The 19,797-nt window shown below is 44.7% G+C and overlaps 1 protein-coding gene across 1 annotated transcript in view; it reads left to right on the top strand.

The window, feature by feature from the left end:
• Positions 1-19,797, top strand: part of LOC144761988 (dihydropyrimidinase-related protein 1-like) — a 242,652-nt gene that overhangs the window by 200,489 nt on the left and 22,366 nt on the right. The window contains exons 12-13 of the mRNA XM_078647154.1: positions 13,248-13,427; positions 14,077-14,242. Of these exons, the coding sequence (XP_078503280.1) occupies positions 13,248-13,427; positions 14,077-14,242 (346 nt within the window). The remainder of the gene's footprint in view (positions 1-13,247; positions 13,428-14,076; positions 14,243-19,797) is intronic.

Below are 19,797 nucleotides of genomic sequence, written 5' to 3'. Positions count from 1 at the left end.
ATGTGAAACATGCTAGGAGCCTGCACACATTCAGTTTAGTTGGGGCATTTAATTGTTAATGATTGAACATATGGTGACAAACCTTTTACTATTATGTACCCTAATATAAACAATGGATTGACATTAAATAAAGTGAACTATCAACCTATGGAGTGTCAAACCTGATTGTCTGCATAAAATCACATTTTCCATTAAAGTGCTGAATAAAGCATGTTATTTCGAGTCGTAATTAAATGCATGATAGAAAGCTACACGACTCTCCGGCACTGGCCTTGGCATCCACTCCTGCCACGACTTGCCAATCAGGCGTGCACACAGCAGATGGATCTGCCATGTCTTATTCAATGATACACTCTATGTATGCCGACTTGTTGTTAGGGAACAATGTATCTTGTCCTGGCAGTTCTAGGCATGCAGACTAGGACTGAATTGGGTGTGCAAATTCATTTGTATTTCGTTGTTGTAATACTTAATTCGATATAATCATATCATAAAAGTACATACATTCAAGTTAATAAAAAATGGCATATAATGTAATGTGTATACTTGTAAAGCGCACTATTGCCAGTCGGCGTCCTGGCGCTGTATACCGCTGGGGAACCCGTCCTGGCTTTCCCTGTGGGATGGTCCCTGCTGGTAATCCCCAAGGTGAGGCCAGGCATCCCCGGCGTTGACGGGGCCGTTGTGGAGATTAGGCAAGATAATGCCCAGAGTTGCCGAGTGGGACCCCTGGTTAGAGTAGGCACCGAAGCGAGAATTATCGAGTCCGCTGACCCTGGTCCACGACCCTGCCGCGTCGGGAATCGAACCCTGGTCCCGGGCCGACTCCTGCTTCCGGGTCTGCCGCCTCTAACCAGTGAGCCACACCACTCCACAATGATAAATGAATATGATAAAAATGTCCAATTCATAAAATAAAAGACAATAAAAAATACTATTTACAATTTAAAAACAACTCTGATAGCGGTACTAAAGTGCAACAACAGTAATATACATATGGGCTTTCTTTACATGCAGGATCTATACTTTATTGGTATTTAGCAATCTGGTGCGAGTAAGCCAGGCACTTGATAGGTACTTTGCAACTCCACATACAACAAACAAGGATGTTGTATCGGTTAAGAGGATGCGGAGGGCGACCCTGAAATCTCTAACCCCCAACTCCCTGCATACTGGTTTCAACCATCTCGATCTCGCCCTCTTGTATGCTTTGCAACCAAACAGAAAATGTGGCAGGGATTCGGTCTCACATGGACAGCTTGGACAGGTGCCATTTGAGACCCGCGTTCCTTTCCATCCCTTAATAAATTTATTAAGGGGTAGTGTCCCATATCTCATTTAAAAAACAAGCATTTACAATGCAACGGTTTCGCCTTTGTAAAAGTTTGAGCTATTGGCATTGTAAATGACAAATTTTGTATTTATGTGTTGGTTTTGAAAGCAGATAAATAAATGGCATTGTCATTTACAATGCCAAACGCGCGTGTGTGTAAACTTTAATTACATGAGTGATGCAAAAGCTAGAGAGAGATGTCTGTAGACAAGGCCTAAAAAGCGGGCTGATGCAGTACGCATTTCATTAGGCTCACATATCCACAAAATCTCGACTGCAGATGTCATACATATAACTTAAAAAGCCACGTGGAATGATACTTTATAAAACGTGTGGAGAGTATTCAGGAATGTTCCCTGGCTGAAGCATACATTTCCAAATGAGGCTGCAGCTGACCAGCCAATCGTCTCTGCACATGACCGAATAGCAGCCGAAGTATAGTAAACAACTGACTGACGGTCAAGATCCCTGACCGCTGATCGAGGAGTCGCAGTTGTGTTTTAGCTGGCTGTGCAATACTGAGCTCTCACTGTATTTCTTAGTCAAAGTAAAATCGTGCATGACGTTCAAGGTCATCCTGTAACCGATAGCATTGCCTACATAGAGCAGCAATAGCTCGTTCTGTTCTGTTCTGAAATGGGTTATATTTGGACCTAGGCATTACTGAGGATGCATTGAAAAGTGCCCTCTACTCCTAGTTTGCCTGACTGAGAAAATGCAATGGGTGAGTTTATTTTAGCTCTGGTCTGCTTTTCTAAGCAGCTTCAGGAAGTGACGTTTCCAGGTCTTAGCCATGGGCTAGGAATAAAATTAACTGGACGGACGGGTTGGTGCTCCCAGCCTCGCCCGTCGGGGCCTTGAAACACCCACAAAAGATGCTGGGAATCAAAAGGGGGCGTGTCCGGGAAGAGACAAAGTGAGGACACCTGGAGCTGAGGCAGAACCACCCTTCGCCCCCCCCACCCCCCCATCCATAACACGCCCCCCCCGTGTCGGATCCTCCACTGGAAGCAGTAAAGGCAGAGAGGAGGGGGGAGGGGGTAGCCCCTCCATCAGGCGAGGACGGGTGAGAGCTCACCCTGCAGCTCACCCTGCAGCTCACCCCGCAGCTCGCCCTGCAGCAGCTCGCCCTGCAGCAGCTCACTCCAAGCTCTGTCAATGCTCTGCACGGGTATCTTGTAAAGCGCTCTTGGGCCCTCGGGACATGTTGGCGCTGTAAAACTAAAACTAAAAACAATGTAATAAAAAGGAAGAAAATTAACTGGACGGACGGGTTGGTGCTCCCAGCCTCGCCCGTCGGGGCCTTGAAACACCCACAAAAGATGCTGGGTATCAAAAGGGGGCATGTCCGGGAAGAGACAAAGTGAGGACACCTGGCGCTGAGGCAGAACCGCCCTTCGCCCCCCCACCCCCCATCCATAACACCCCCCCCCCCCAGTGTCGGATCCTCCACTGGAAGCAGTAAAGGCAGAGAGGAGGGGGGAGCCCCTCCATCAGGCGAGGACGGGTGAGAGCCTGATACGGGGCCCCCCTGGAGGGAGGAGGGACAGGTGGATGCGGGGGAGGGAGGGGGGGTTCTAGAGGCAACACGTGAAAGCACTGAGGTCACAGCGCCTGGAAGAGGAGGCGGCAGCTCGGAGCGCATCAGAGAGAGCTTATTCCATCAGCAGCACCCCCGGGGACGGTAAGACGGACCCCCTCACCCTCCACTACTTCCAGGGACTCTCTGTGCCCCTCACCCTCCCCATCCCCCCTCTGCACTGTCCGAGTGTGCCTTGAGGCCTCGAGCTCCCTGAAGCCCGGCCTCCCCCCGAGACCAGACTCAGATATTTCTTCGTTGTTGCTTCATTGGGGTGCCAGGGCTCCGTCACCAGCTGCGGAGGGTCTGCGGGCACCAAGGCGGGGGGCACCGAGGGGCTGAAGAATGACTTATGTAAGGTGTCTTACTATGCCAGGGCTCTGCTCATCCCTGCTCGGCTCTCCTTATGCCAGATTTGGAAATAGGCTGGAGGTTTGAACTCCTCATCAAATGCAGGGTCCGCGCTGCTTTATCCCAGGGGCCCAGTTATCAGCGGTGCGACTGGTGCAGTGGCACCGAGACCTCGGTTGCCTTCCACCGACTTGAGTTTACTTTGATGCTTGTTTGCAAGGGTGCGAGGTAGGACACCCCAAACCCATTCTGGGTGGGGTCACGTGTCTGGGAGATCCTCCCCCCCCCCCCCAGATGAACAGGGGAGGGCGCTGAGCCTTTAACACTGCTTCATGATGCACATTGTGGTGGGTTCAGAGAGGTCAAAGGTTGGCAACAATGACGGGGGGGGGGGGTTGGGGAGGGGCGCTGCTTTAATAGAATTCCAGCGCCTCTTTTCCCGCTCCTCGGCTCCTACATGTGTCTGGTGCAGAAGGAAGAGATTTTATGACGTGATTTTAAGATACTCCTGATTGACAGGGGCTGGGAAATAAAACCCACGACAAATGTTTCTTAACTTCACAGATTCATAAACTCTTTGCCGCGACCTCTTCTAAAGCCTTCGACATTTTGCGTGCAGCTGGCGCAGCTGACTGGAAGCCTCCGTGATCGATGGCGCAGAAGCGCTGACACAGGCCGCAGACGCAGCAGCGCCGAGGCCAGTCAAACGACTCCGTGCCGGAGCGGCCCAGCAAAATAATGGCACATGTGTCATTTGCTGTTGATCTCCCAGCGCAGCCCGGCACATGGCACTGCAGAGCCTCCAGGGAAAGGAGACTGCTGGTGCAATTTATTCTCCTCATCCCGGAGCCATTGTAATGCAGAGATGTTATGAAGCAACTCGTCACATGTCTGACATTTACTGTAATCATGCTCGCTTTTCAGGCAGCCAGGAGCTGCTGCTAAGTATGTCGCGGTCACGTGGATATTTGTCTCGGTCACGCCACGTGGATATTCTTAAGGCGGCGGTTGGCAAGACTTGGATTTTTTTTTAATGCTCAATTAGTGCAAATCCGCGTAAAGTAGAAAGATCTATAGTACGTATGATAATATCACATACTTTGATTTGGGTAGGCTTAACGGTGTCTGCTGCCATATGGGAAACAAGTCAGGTCCCGGGCCGGCCAGCCAATCACAGCGCGGCCCGGGAATGACGTCACGGGGGTGTCCCGGGCCGGCAGCCAATCGCAGCGCGGCCCGGGACAAAGGGGCGGGGCTTAAAAAAAGCACCAGAAACGCCCCCGAATCGCGTTTTCTGGAGAAAGCGCGATTGACAGCCTCTGTCTCCCAATGGCTAGCCTCCATTTATGGAGCTAGCCAATTGGAAACAGAGGCTGTCCTAACCTCACTATTGAAAACAAAAGATTTCGATCTGGGAGGGGCTTCGCCCCTCGCCAGGTTTCGAAACCTAAAAATTGATCTATCTTTTGGTATTTGGATGAAATCTAATAATGGTTCAAACCTCCTAGTGGGCTTATGCTCCAAAAATTGTGTGTTTAGGGCTCCCCATTTTGTGCTCTTCTGTTCCTCGGTATGTACCCACTCCCAGTAGATTTTCTTAACAACTTGTTTTGGAGGAGGGGACTGTGAGGTCCAGGATTCAGCCAATCCCAGCTTCATAACCATTTGCCTCAATTTGTTTAGCCACTGGATCTTATTCGCACTATTCAAGGCTATCAATTCGTCCATCACCAGGGCGTAATTTGCTAGTTCTGGGGTCCTTCTCAGGCGCACCCAGAACAGCACAGGGCGAAGGCGGACTATGTCTAAAATCGAGCGTTTGCCCATATCGTGGAAAAGGGGCTTCAATGGGGTTGAGATAGGAAGGGAAACTAAGTCCCTTATAAACTTATTCTCGGCTCTGACCAGATCGGTTACATTTTCGCAACCCCACAGTTCCGACCCATAGACTGCGGAAGACAGCGCCTTCCCTTCATATACAGCTAGAACCGGGGCTATAGGCCTGCTGACTGACATACGCTGACTCCTCAGAATGGCTCCCGAGACTCTCTTGAAGTTTAGCAGCATCTTGGCAACATGGGAGTCCCATTTCATTCTATTGTTAATTCTGATTCCCAGGTAGTCAAAATCCTCCACCACCTCAAGAGGCGACCCATTAAGGATGATATTAATTTTCTTTGCTTTTTTTAAAGGGGGCAGCACCATTAGCTTGGTTTTGGATGTATTAATTGTCAACCCACGTTCATCGCAAAACAGACTGAATCGGTCCAGTAATTTCTGCAGCCCCGAGGGGGTTTTGGACAACAAGAGGGTGTCATCTGCGAAGAGGAGGGTAGGTGTTTTCTCCCCGCCAGGACCGGGGCATCTGCATTGTCCTCCCTCAAATGGTCTACCACCCCATTGATAAAGAGGGAGAACAATGTCGGGCCATCACACAGCCCTGGCGTACCCCCCTATTCACAGGCACCCTCCCTGTTAGATGTCCCTGATTCCCCCATCTAATTCTAGCATAATTATCTTGGTGAAGTTTAACTATAAACTCCAGGAGGTAACGCGGGAACCCCATATCCAGCAACACCCTCCAGAGTTTATCACGAGGCACCAAGTCAAAGGTGCTCTTGAGGTCTATGAAGGCCAGGTATAAATTCCCCTTCATAATGGTTACTGATTTCCAGTATATTGCCCAAAACCTGAAAACCTGGTCCATTGTGCCCACATTCTGGCAGAAGCCCGCCTGGAAGTGGGACAGTATATTCCCCTCCTCTAGCCAAATACCTACTCTATTTATAATGACCCTGCCAACTATTTTCTGAGCAGCATCGATTAAACTAATCGGCCTGTAGTTGGCAGGGTCCTCCCTATCACCTTTCTTATGGATAGTAACAACTTCAGCCCCCCTCCACGAGTCAGGGACAGGGTATCCATGAAGGATTATATTCATTAGAGGAGCAATAAAATCAGACCAGAGCTTACGGTCATGTATGTATAAATCGCCCGGTAACCCATCCGGGCCTGCCGCTTTAGAGGGGGTTATGCTCCTGATGGCATCAGAAACTTCCCGAGCTACAAAGGGTTCAACAGGTGTAAGTTCCTCATTTATAAAATCATTTTGTGCCCTCCATGATTGACCTAACTCATCTTCGCCACAATACAGATTTGAAAAATGGGAGTGCCATTGCTGCTCAGTTATATGGTTAGGGAGGGGCTCTGCTCCTCTCCTGTCAAGTTTATTTATCAAGTTCCAAAACAGGGTAGAGTTCTTTGAACTGGCAGCGATCTTAAGTTGTTGCCAATATTCTTCCTCCCAGTCCTTCTTTACACTTATGATGCAATTGTTATATTCCCTTCTAGCAGTCCTAACTGCTATAGCGTCCTTTCTCCTAATGGCATTTGCTATAGCCCTTCTCTTTTCCCTACATCCCGTCGTATACCATGGGGTGCCACTTTTTGGTGAGTTCTTCTTCCTTGGTCCACTAGTATCTCTTATAGTGAAGAATGAACCAATTTTCTCTATTAGATTCTTGTAGGAGTCTATAAAATTCAAACTTTGTTCGGTTGACTGGGCGGAAGTATGGGATAGGAGTACCCTAGTTTCTGCCTCTACTAGTTCTTTAATACAGATCAAACTATCTTCTTGGCACATCACCCTGTTCCACTTTAATCTGCGTTTGCAATTAGATGGGACTACTTCTTTTGTGATCATAAGTGGGCCATTTAATGCTTCCCTCTCATTCCCCCATCTTATTTCCATGCAAAGTGGATTATGATCGCTATCCTGTGACTGTCTGACTTCCATGTCAACTAGTCTGCTCCAGGAACCGGTATCGAGCAGAATGTAATCAATACGGGATGGACAACTAAGTCTGTTTTAGGTCATCGTACCGTTTGGGTCTGAGGTTGTCCTACCATTCAGGGCACGTAGGTTGTATTCTAATGTTAGGGCATTGATTTGGATCGCTCTTGGCGTCCATTTTCTAATTGTCGCTATGGTTAGAGGCGGGATAGACTGTCTAGAATCCTCTTCGTTAAATCCCAGGAGATCTTCTTCGCTTAGGGGTTCATATGTACAGTTAAAATCTCCCCCTACAATAACACTAGACAGTGGGGGGATACCTGCTAGTGCCACCTCGAGTGAGGCTATAATAGGTGAAGTTTGACCTCCTGGGGAACTTCTAGCATAAACATTAAACAGCTCCATCGAGCTTCCAATATGGGAGCCCTTGATGGAGATATGTAGTGTGTCCTGCGATGGTAAAGTATGCGCGGTAAGTGCCCAATTCAAAGCCACACTGAACCATACGTGCAGTCCTCCCGATGGGCGACCTCTCTCTGAACTAATTGCCGGAATAAAGTGGATGGAATATCCACATTCATACAGGGGAGACATACTCCATGTTTCCTGGAACATACAGATGTCGAACATATCTATAAATTCGTTCCATTCTGGATTTGACATATTTTTTTGAAGCCACGCTATGTTCAAGGTAAGCAATTTAATCATGTTTGTGTTTGTAACCCTCTCTGTGTTAACTACTTCTGGAGCTAATCTTCCAACTGCTGTCCCTAATGACTGATCTGCACCTTCTCACGTGGTGAAGCCAGTGAATGGCTTTATTGCGTATGGATTCACTGTTCTCACAGGTGTTAGCAGCTCCAAGCTTGATGACCCCAGTCATGTAGACAATACCACAAGGGGATCTGTATGGTGTATTTATCTGATTGTTACTCTAATTAGTTGTTTCAACCATGTCACTATAATATTTATTATCCCCCTGCAGGTCCCTACATTGAGATATTGACCCCCTCCGTTTTGCTACTTCGGCATATGAACCGGAGATATTTTGCCTGGCGGGCATTTTAGCTAGGGGGTTATGAGCTGGGATTTTGGGTCGTAACTCTACTACAGTTTTGGAGACACATAATGGGGCTGTTCGTATGTTGGGTTTAGATAGGGCCACTCCTGCTGTTTGGTTTGGTGGGGCTGATCGCGAGATAGGGGCTTTTACCGGGTTGGACACTAACACTGGGTGTGGAGTGTTTGCTATGTGTAGTTCCTCCCGTTTTGTAAAATCCATCGTGATTTTCTTAATAATAGCTATATCCCTTTCCAGGCTTTTCATTTTCATCTTGATTCAATTATTAAAATTCGAACATCTGGAGCATTCACCTGGACTATTCACAGCCTCCACAGCCCCCCCCGCCCCGGCCCTTGTGATGAGACCTCACTTAATTCCCTTGATTCCCCTTTCAACACTGAAAAGCGATTAGTACAAGTGATACCCATTTCACATGCTATCACCTGCGAAGACCTGTCTATATTCCCAATTGATGTAGCCGGAAGTTCGACATTAACACTCATGTTTACCCCTCTTAGTGCCTCTGTAACATTTACCTAAATGGGGCTAGCAGGGTTAGAATGCATTTCATCTACTGCGCACTTGGATTTTGATATCTTAGGGAAAATAGCTGGGATCACCTTGCTCTTTATCTGCAGTAAACCTTCGATCAGGGGTTCAGGGTTATCCACATTTCTTAAGGTAGGGGCCGTCAATAAAATGTCCTCACAATCTTCAACTATAGATTCAATGCTTGACATAACACAATTAGCCGCGGCATGTAGCGACTTTTTTGACTTCTTCCTTTTTTTAGTTGTAATGACAAGGGCTCCCCCCCCTCTATTACCTTCCTTTTGCCCATTGCTAGCTACAAATTTCCCTGGTAAGTGGGATAATATCCAACAACTCAAAGGTGGCCCAGCACTATCTTGTATATCAGGGGACAGTCAACTTGTCGAATGAGCACAGTACCTTGTTGATATAGGTGGTCCAAGTTCTGACATGTAAGGGGGGGGGCCCTGCCCTGCCTCGGTCTGCCTAGGATGGCCGCAGACGGCCCCGCCCTTGTCCCGGGCTTCTCCGGCGCGCGTCCCGCGACGCGGGGGCTGAGTTCGATTTTGAAGCGCCTCCGGGCACGTGATTGGCGGTGTCGTCTGCTTCCGCTAGGGAGCCTGGGGCATGTAGTTTCACCTCCTCCTCACTGCGGCCGCTCAGGTGGTGTATCGGCGGCGGGAGGGAGGTCAGAGGAGCCCAGGGACCAGGCACACACAAGGTGAGAATGTCACTTGCCCAACACACCTCGGAAAAGCCCCCCGTATTATGTATTTTAATAGAGGTATTTTGAGTAGCTTCACGTTGCAAAACGGCAGTAAGTCGAGGGGATACCTTGTTCCATTCATGGGACAGGTACTTACTTCTTTCCAATCACTTCATATTCTTGACAGCTACATTTATTGGACCTTGTCTTATTGCCACTGAAACATACATCTACTAGCATGGCATTTTGTCCAAGGTATTACTTTGTCAATTATAAAGCCCATAACGGAAGACTAGGGAAAATTCTGGCTAAATCAAATGAGGAAAAATTCACACTTTCAGAGTTCTCACATAATTTTTGATTTGGCTAGCTGAAGTATGTTTTGAGGTTTGGAAATACATTTGAAATAGTACCATCCAAACAGTCCAATGGTTTGTTGATTATGATGTATTATCTGCAATGAAAAACCCTCTTACTAGATGAGGAACCAACTGTTCTAATCTGATGTGCTCCTGTGTCTTTGTCAAATAAATAATAATAATAAAAACATTTATTAAGCGCCTGAATACACTAGGACAGTGCGTCTCCGCGCTAGGATGCGTTCCAACATTAAAAATCAAGAGCAAACCATGGAGAAGAGGAACAAGGCAAAAAGGAGACCGTCAGGAAAACTAGTCTTTCGGAAATAGATGGATCTTCAGTTTCTGTCGGAACCTGGTTTCCGATGGCTCCATCCGTAATTCAAATGAGCTTTTCCTCACCACTGCTTTCTCCCTTTGCTATACATCCCTACCAGCGCTGAGTTTGAAAAATAATAACACAATGAATTTCACAAGTTTTAAACAAAGATTGTTCTAGGAGAATATAACAGCACTTCATAAAATCATCATAGTCCGTATGTTACGAATTTTATTGCCATTAACCCCTTCGGTGCTCATGACGGAGCGGTTCCGTCATGAGCGTCGGTTGAGCTGTGCTCATGACGGAACCGTTCCGTCATGACCACACCCATTTCTTAGAACGTTCAGCACAGCGCGAATATTCGCGCCGCGCTGAACGGGTTAAAGTGGAGCTGGATTTTACCATATTCAGGTTCTGCATTGATGATATTCCCCAAAGCATGTTTTCCTCACATTATATAGACTTGCCTTGGAGATATGTTGGCGAGAGGAGATATTTCTTTCAATATGTACAAAGTTGTTCTTAACACAGGTAAAGAGTTGGGTGTGCACTCCTATTTATGCTTCTTTATCAAAATAACTTTTTATTAACAAAAAGCTGGTTATCTTGTGGTGCTACAGTACTGCACTTGCTGTCAAGCCAAGAGTTAGATCAAAAGCAGCTATTACAAGTTGTATCACTTGAATGCACTGTGCACTATTCACTGGGTTCTAACTGAAACCCCTCGACTTTATGCAAATTCAACATTCTACTCAGGATGTAGATCAACAATGATTATCATTTGTCAATTGTTTTCTTATTGTCAAATCATATTCTCAAATCTTGGTCATCGTCATAACCACAAAAAACACATAAATAATGAATATACAATCAATACATGATTATGTTCTGAATATTAACAATTCTACTAATGGCTTCAAAACTCATGAATAACTTTCGTTCAACATTTATATAAATGCCCAATGCATTTCAGGGCGTTTCAGTCCCTTCCTCAGGAGCCAATCTGGTCAGTAACTGTCTTGCTGCTCTGGCGTAATTGCCATATATATAGTCCTGTGCAGTTCTGAACTTAAACACCTATAAGATATGGCAAACCGCCACCTGTGTTCCTAGAACCAGTGCCTAGTGAAATTAAAGGAACATGCGTCGTGTTCAAGAAAAAATAATGAGTAATGAATTAAACGAACCGTCGCGAGCGCCGCCTTGTGATTACGAGTTGAAGCTTGGGAAGGAGCTTCAACATGTGATCACAGGTTACAGTTACTGACCAGATTTTCCCCTGAGGAAGGGACTGAAACGTCCCAAGATTTGAGAATATGATTTGACAATAAGAAAACAATTGTTGAGTTGTATCTTGAATAGAATGTTGAATTTGTATAAAGTCTAGGGGTTTCAGTTAGAACCCAGTGAATAGTGCACAGTGCACTCAAGTGATACAACTTGTAATAGATGCCAACAATGTTCTTAGACACAGGTATTTAACTTGTATTTGTGCTTATAAATACAGAAACATAAAATATTTCATTAGCCCTGTCTCCCTATTTAGGAAGTGGGGTGTGTGCCCCTGTTTATGTGTGGCTTAATATCTGTTGAGACCAATATATATATACATTACAAATATATTAAATACACCTATCCCACATCACCAAATGCACCTGCTACCAGATCATCTTTGTGAGGTACCTTAGTAGTTATTAACATTAGGAAACATGACATTTTCCTCTTGGGTCCAGAAACTCAACATGCAGAGTATAGTGACTGATAGAAAATTGGCTGTGAAGTGCTAGCTCACCCTCACAGAGATAGCACGTAGGATCAGGATAGAATATATGTTTGTAACTTCCAATCAAAATAGTTCCACTCCTCTCAGCAGTGACAATCGTATATAATTAAAAGAATTACTTTAGTCAACCCCCAAATTATCCCAAGGTGAAGCTGTGAAGCAGTGAGACTCATTTCCGATGATTGGTAATGGGATTAATTAGAGGGTTAATCTTGCAAATGAGGTCAGTGGATGACAGCTAGGCTGCCTTTTTTATCAGCAAAAGTGTACGTTGGTGAGAATGTCTTTAAAATGAATAGATTTTTCAGTCCAGTAATCATAGAAGCTTCATATAAGTATGTATTTTTGTTGCACTAGGTCATTAGCAGAAAATATAGGCACAGTGAATCATTAGCACATCTAGGCTTCATATTATGAATGTCTACAGGTCTATTACAGGTAATTTAAACATGAATAAATCAAGATCTCATAGACCATGGTGAACAGGTGATTCTTGCACTGATAATGACTACGAACAGTAGGTGCAATTTAGGGGTCATGGTCCCACTCAAGAGGCAGCTTGTGGGCTAGTGAGCAGCGTCTAATCGTAGAAGATAAAGAAGAACAAAAGAGAATAAAGAGTACAATTATGACAGCAAAATGTCCCTATGTTGAGTGTCGGGCAGTAAGGGCATGATTCCATTAAGTGCATCCTTGCAATGGGGAAATGTATTGTGTTTGACAGCCTGCCATTGGTTCATAAAGGAAGGGGCTCTGAAAAGCTATGTGTGAATATGGCTTTTCCACTTATTGTGTAGATTGGCGGTATTGAGTTGGTCATCAGGACATCATGCCTGTGAGGCTCGTGGTGGGAGGGGTCTGTTGCATTATTACAGAGGAAGAAAATAGTAAGATCGAACAGAAGAAATGTAAAACAAGTCTTACTCTCGTGTCATTTCTAGAACAGCAACGTTTTAAAGCCTTTTCTGAAGCGGGTGGCAGATGATGGAACCAGGTGGTGCCTGTGCGCGTACGATGTTCCAGAAATATGAATTTGCAACCAGAGACGTATCAAATGAGCTTGACTTCTTATATGCACAACCGTTAATGTTGTATAGAAAAGCATCTCTTTAGTAATATTGCAACTCTATTCTCCTGAGTATGGAGATGCTCTAGAAACAGGGAGTGACATTGGCAGCAGTACAGCTGCTATTCTCAATATTGGGCATAAAAGCCAGACTAAAATACATTTCAGTGAGAAGGCATGGTATTCTAAGAGTGCAAATATTGAAACTTCATGTTTTCCTGTTTCCCTGGTACAAAGGTTTGTGGAACTGTAAACCATGAGCCTGATCTGCAGGGCCTCCTGCTTGGAAATCTGCATGATTGCCTCCTTTCTTCTTTGTAGTGCTTTTAAATGAATAATGACCCCTGTTGTGTGTCTGCAGGCTGTGGAATATAACATCTTTGAGGGGATGGAGTGCCATGGGGCGCCCTTGGTCGTCATCAGTCAAGGAAAGATTGTGTTTGAAGACGGAAACCTCCACGTGAACCAGGGTATGGGACGCTTCATTCCCCGGAAGCCTTTCCCAGAATACATCTACCAACGCATTAAAACACGTAACCAGGTAAGACCCCATGCACTGAAGACAAAGGCTGTGATACATATCATGTACCATGGACAAATCCACCTGGTTGATTTTGATGCATTTGCATATAGAGGTGCCTCATGCAAATGAGCCCTGTGCCCTGCATGTGCTGGCACTGTGAAGCATGTTTCTACTATAGTGCCCCTGGAAGCAGGGGAGAAACATCTAGGATAAATGCTGAAGACAATAGTTAACGCACTGCGTTGTCCTCCTAGCTAGACTTCCACTCCCAGGCCAGTATTATAATGTCCAGCATGTAAAGTTGCAAAACCAACCAGCCCAATATTTGCAATGCCCCCCACAGTCATTACCTACAGCCCCGGCCTTAGTTGCTGCCTCCGCTCCTGCATCAGGTAGCCACTCCTGGGCCTTTCTGAACCAGAACTGGATAGTGAGTATGTGGGGTTTCAACATTCAATGTAGCGTGCCACAAGTTGCCCGTCAAACCTCCTATGGCTCTTCTTGGGGCAGAATGCTAGACAGCCTCTCCTGTCCTGAATATAGTCCCTCTCCAGAGCTCCAGCTAGACTAGAGTTGAACATATGTTCTATGAGGTGAGAGGCATCAAAGTTCAGTTTGTTGCAATTTACGAAATAACACATAGTTCTTTTCCAATTGTGTTTCCCAGGTGTGTGATTTACAGGGAGTCTCCAGAGGAATGTATGACGGGCCAGTATATGAATTAGAAGCTACTCCAAAGTTTGCAACTCCTGCCCCTTCAACCAAAACATCCCCTGTGAAATCCCAGGCTCCACCCATCAGGAACCTTCATCACTCCAACATCAGCTTTACAGGTAAAAACATTGTAACAATAATAATGAATAATAATAATGAAAATAAACACAGTAAGCCAGTGCTTGAGTTCATGGAGTTAAATACCAGAGTGTACTGTAGTTGAAGCACCCATGTATTCTTAAGAGAGATGTTTTGCTGAAAAACAATACAAGACTGTGGTTCATGCCTCACTCAGTCACTGTACATGCTAAGGTGGGTGGCCTTGCAAAAATCAACTTGTCGAAAATTTCTCAGCATCTTATTCACTCATCAAGGTCCTTACACAATGCAAATAGTGGAAGTTCACTTTGGATATCTGGCTTGCATGCATATCAACTGAGTGGCAAGTATCACATATTTATGGGCAAAATACAAATAAAAGTTGTTAAAAACATATTTTGGGGTGGCATGGCCACCACAGTGCGATTTAGATGTGCATATGCAGAGCTCCCGAAACATACCATGAAAACCAGGAATAAAGAAGATATCCCCTGTAGGAAATTGGGTTATTGATTAAGGGTGGTCAAACCCCTGCTCATGCAACAACCCATACCCTTGTCAGGGTGAACCACAAAAGTCACTTAAACTTATACGAACCCCTCAGGTAGCTTGACACACAATCAGTCAGACTTACCTTCGATGTACTGTGCTAAGTGTTTAAGCAGCACACAAACAGTAACACAATATAAGAAAAATCCTGCACTAATTTAGAAATATAAAGTACATTTTAATAAATAAAATGGGACCAAAACAATTAAATCCAATCCGTGGAAACAGAGATATGCAAGTTCAATGTTTTAGGTAAGTATAGTGCCTAAAAGCACAATGGGCCACTCATGGTCATCTGGTCGTGCTAGACGGCAGGAACGTCACAACGGTCTATGCCGACTGCGATGGAACGCAAGTTGGGTACAGGACCCGGGTTAGTCTAGCTGAAAAAGTTCCCTTCTCGAAATCTGGCACGAAGAGTCCAGTTCACAGTGAAGGAGGCTGAGAGAAGCAGGGCAAGCGTTCCAGATGGTCATCGATGTATCGCAAAGAGCAGTCCTGGTGTCGGGGACGATTGTCACTGCAGAGCAAAGATCCTATTGGGCGTTGCAGGAAGTCGTTGCTAAAGCTCCGCATTGGCAATCACAGCGGGAGCTTGTTCTGCCCCTGTAGCTCGGAACAGGACGTCAGTTTTGACCCTTAAAGTCACTCAGGCCTTCCTGGGAAAAGGAGATGATCCAGTTTTCATTTCAGCAAGTTAGGCCTTCAGCAGAAGGACAGACCTCTGGGGTCCAGGCAGGCCTCTAGTAGCAGTGCAGTCCTCTAGTAGCAGCAGGGCAGTTTTCTTGGGCAGAAGGCAGTCCTTCTGGAGTCTTCTATAGGTCCAAGAGTGTACTGAAGTCTTGGTCTGAGGGTCTAATATTTATACCTGGTGCCAGCCTTTGAAGTAGGGAACCTTCTAGGCTCCAAGTAGTCTAAGGTGACAAAAAACTGGTGTCAAATTCGTTTGCGAGTGTGCTGGAGGCAGTCTTCTGAATTGTAAGTGGGGAAGGAACATCTCCGCCCCACTAATCTTGGAAGGATGGCCCATCCTGCCAACGCTCATCCCCTCTTTTTCTAGGAAGAATAAATATAGACCTACTGCCAAGCTATTCACAGCCATGTGACCCAGAACGCAGGCTGCAATCACCAAATGGTTAGGACAAGAAAATTTCAACTTTATAAAAGCGTCATTTTCAGAATTATGTCTTTAAATCAGACTTTACCATTAAAGAGGATTTTAAATTACCAGTCACTTGAAACCAAACATGATGTTTCTACCTGTTCTCAATCAAACGTAATTACTTATTAAATGCAATACAGTAACCCAACGTTATCCTATAGGAGAAGTAGGCCTGACAGTAGTGACAAACAAATGTAGGAGTTTGTTACTGCAAGGACATGTAAAACGTAAAAACATGTCCTACGTTTTAAAGCTCTCTACCCTTGTGGGCGTTTATGGCCAACTTTAAGGGTGACATATGTATTAAAAAGGAAGGTTTATGAATGAAATGAAATACAATTTATAAAGCTCGCAAATACCCAGAGGCATTAAGGCGCTAAAAAGACCATAACATCTCTATAAAGAAATTGGAGGACATAGAAGTTGCTATAACTGAGAAAAATATAACCTGCAAAGAGCCAAGTTTTCAGACATTTCCTAAAAAGAGAAGTGATAGTCTAATTCTGAGATGTAGTGAGGAAGTGAATTCCAAAGCTTAACAGTGGCAAGGACAAAGGACCTGCCTTCCCTTCTTGATCTGCGAAATTTGGGAACTACAAGTCATCTGCTATTAGCAGAGCACAACACTCTAGCCCGGCAGTACCACTGAAATTTAGACCTAAAGAACAGAGGTCCCTGATTATGCGATGACTGATGAGCAATATAGAGAGCTTTAAAAATATTTATTTCACCAAAAGGGAACCAATGCAGTTGTTTTAGCTCCTCTAATATTGATCGATGGCTGGAAATGTCAAGAATCAAACGGCCACAGCATTCTGTACTGTCTGCAATTTACTTAAAGACCATTGATTGATATTAAGATGTAGCATGTTACAGTAATCCAACCTGGAAAAGATCAAAGCAAAAACTATAGTTTTTCAATCCGCAAGCGAAATGAAATGAAACATTTTTGTAAGGGAACGGATGATGTTAAAACAAGAGGACACCATACTGTTTACCTGCATGTCTAAGCCAGATGCTCATCAAAAAACATCCCCACATTTTTCACTGACTGTCCTGGAACTGGAGGGGGGGGGGCCTAACGGATTGGCCCAACAGTTGTTGTATCAAATGGAGGAGTGGCTGCCGAAAATAAGAACCTCCATTTTGTCTGAGTTTAATTTTTTTTAATTGTCCCTCATCCAGTTGCTGATGGCCAGCATGTAGTTATTAAACATTTGGGCCACTGGAAAAAACTGCCCGCATCTTACAGCCTGAGTTCCTTCAAATAGAAAGGAACTGAGTAAGCTATGGGCTTTGCTTTGAATCCCAAATTGGGAGTGGCGAGATATTAAAGGCCAAGGAGACACCATATCGAAGGCTGCGGACAGGTCTAACATAATAAGTACCGCAGCCTCCCCAGCAACTACAATTGTTCCTATATTATCGACGTCCGCCACTTCTGAAATCCATTTGAGAGAGAACCAAAAGATCATGGCTATCGAACACAACCATTAGGTCCTTTTTCATAGGTTTTTCTATGACTTTCGCAAGGAAGGGAAGAAGCGAAATTGGTCAATACTTCTTCAGATCTTTGTCATCCAAATCAGATTTTTTTAATAGAGGATTTACCATTACTTTTGGGAAGCAGCCAGATGTAATCACCAAATTAAGTAAAGGTATTCATTGAAGAACCACGGCATCTGAGACCACATGTAAGATTTTCAGTGTGCAGGGATCCAGAGGAGATCCCGACTTGATGTTAAGCATAAGCATCTTTACTTCAGAGGTTGAGAGCAAGGAAAAGGAAGAGAACAGTAGGTTCCGGCTGCAAACAATCTTGAATACTAGAAAATTGAAAAGAAATGTTGCAGATCTTATTATGAAAGAATACCCCAGCTCATCACAGGCAGCTGGAGATTTAGAATTAGAGATCATATTGACTAATTTTAATAGTTAATCTTTTGGATTTTGGGCCTCTATGATTTTGGAGGTACAGTAATGAGATTCTACATTAAGAATAGCCTTGTATAAGTACGGATTAACAACTCACAGGCCTCGTTTTCCTGAGGATCATATGCTGAAATCCATTTGAGGCCTTGCCTACGGCAGGCCTGTCACACCGATCTTAGATTATCCAAGAACCATGGGGATGAAGGTTTCCGTTGATGTTGAGTTGCTAGTATACTAGAGCACTCCGTAAGCCAGTACTGATAGTGTACAGCAGCTGCGTCAGATTCATAGTGAGTGGCACATAAATTAGATCTAAGGATCTGGTCCAACCTATTGGCATCCAAATGTTTCCAATTTTAAAACTTAACTCTCAAAGGCAGTGCCTTCAGGGGCTTTTGAACAATAGCAAATTAATACAGAAACTAACTGCTTTGTGGTACGACCAGCTGAGAGGAAGCACAGTATCCACCATGAGCACTGAATTATTGCTAAAGATCCCAGCTCAAGTATGGCCAACCCGATGAGTGGAAAAAAGCAACATGTTGAACCTTTTAGGCCTGGCAAAAGGGTTATTTTGCGAGGTCGAATTGGCAGTTTAAAACTGCACTGCAGACTGCAATGGCAGGCTTGAGACATGTTTTAAAGGGCTAATTTAGTGTATGGTGCAATACGTGTGCAGGCCCACTAGCAGTACTTAATTTACAGGCCCTGGGTACACGTAGTACCATTTTACTAGAGACTTAAAAATACATTAAATGTGCCAATTAAGTGCACACTATCCTAATGCCAACAAAAACGAAACTCAGAAAACAAGAGAGGGTAATGCAAAATGTAAGGGTGTAGACCACAATAAGGATGACACCTCTAACATCCAGATACGCAGGAGAAAGAGCTGATGTCGCAGTCTTCATAACGTCTGAGCGACCATACCAATCTCATCTAGAGACTGGTGCTTCCTTGTTCCGCTACAAGAAAGAAACGCCGAGGTCTCCGCTTGGGCATTTCCCATCTTGGGTTCACACCATGAGGCCAGGGGACCTATAAAGTCGCTGCTTCACATACAGTGGGCGACAACTCAGTTCTCCAGGACATAGCACAGAGACAGCAGTGGGTGGCATCTACCCGGGCCTGCACAATGGCAGATACAAGAAATTAAATGGCTGAATCGATCTGAAAGCCCTGAGTGCTGGTATTAAGGAGGAGGGGGAGCTCTCTCCTACTGTGTACCCATGGAAGTAAATACCCGTACTGAAGAACACTGGAAAGAGTGTTTTTCACTCACACACCTTGAGCACCAAGTACAATTTGGGTTGTTTTCAATTGTTTTATTTGTATATCGCAGTGCTGTCACAACTGCTAATTGCCTTTTACCTCTTTCCTAAATTGTGTACATAAATTATGCTATGAACACATTCTATAATCAAATAGAGTCTCCTTGTTTCCTTCTGGATAATGTTGTATTCATATCCTTACTAATTGCCTTTGAATAATACGAGTTGGGATATCATGTGTTCTTATCGCTGTAGTCACTGCAGTCACATTGTGTGGACAGTCTAAATTAACTCATGACCATGGTGAGTGATGTGACTCACAGATATTGTAACCTTAAGCAATTTAATACTATTTATTTTGGAAAATAACTTTCATAACATCAGTACAAATCAACACAGAGTTTAGAGTTCTGTGTATCAGTTTAGCAATGGACAAAGCCCTTCTTTCATAGGGATGTATCATGCATTTTCCTGGTCGTAAATGGCCTAATTCGCAGAATTAGTGCTCAAATGATTTATTCAGAATATTGTGTTCATCATCTGATCTATGCTTACACATACTAGCCTTCAATTAAAGACTAGAAAGGTTGGGCATTCTCTGTTAAATCAGGGCTACTCTGGAACAATAACCCAGATTGCACCAGGCCTACTGATGTCAGTG

Source organism: Lissotriton helveticus, chromosome 6, assembly GCF_964261635.1.
Source record: "Lissotriton helveticus chromosome 6, aLisHel1.1, whole genome shotgun sequence".
NCBI lineage: Eukaryota > Metazoa > Chordata > Amphibia > Caudata > Salamandridae > Lissotriton > Lissotriton helveticus.
Note: the sequence above shows the minus strand (reverse complement) of the source record. Positions and strands in the feature narration are given on the sequence as shown.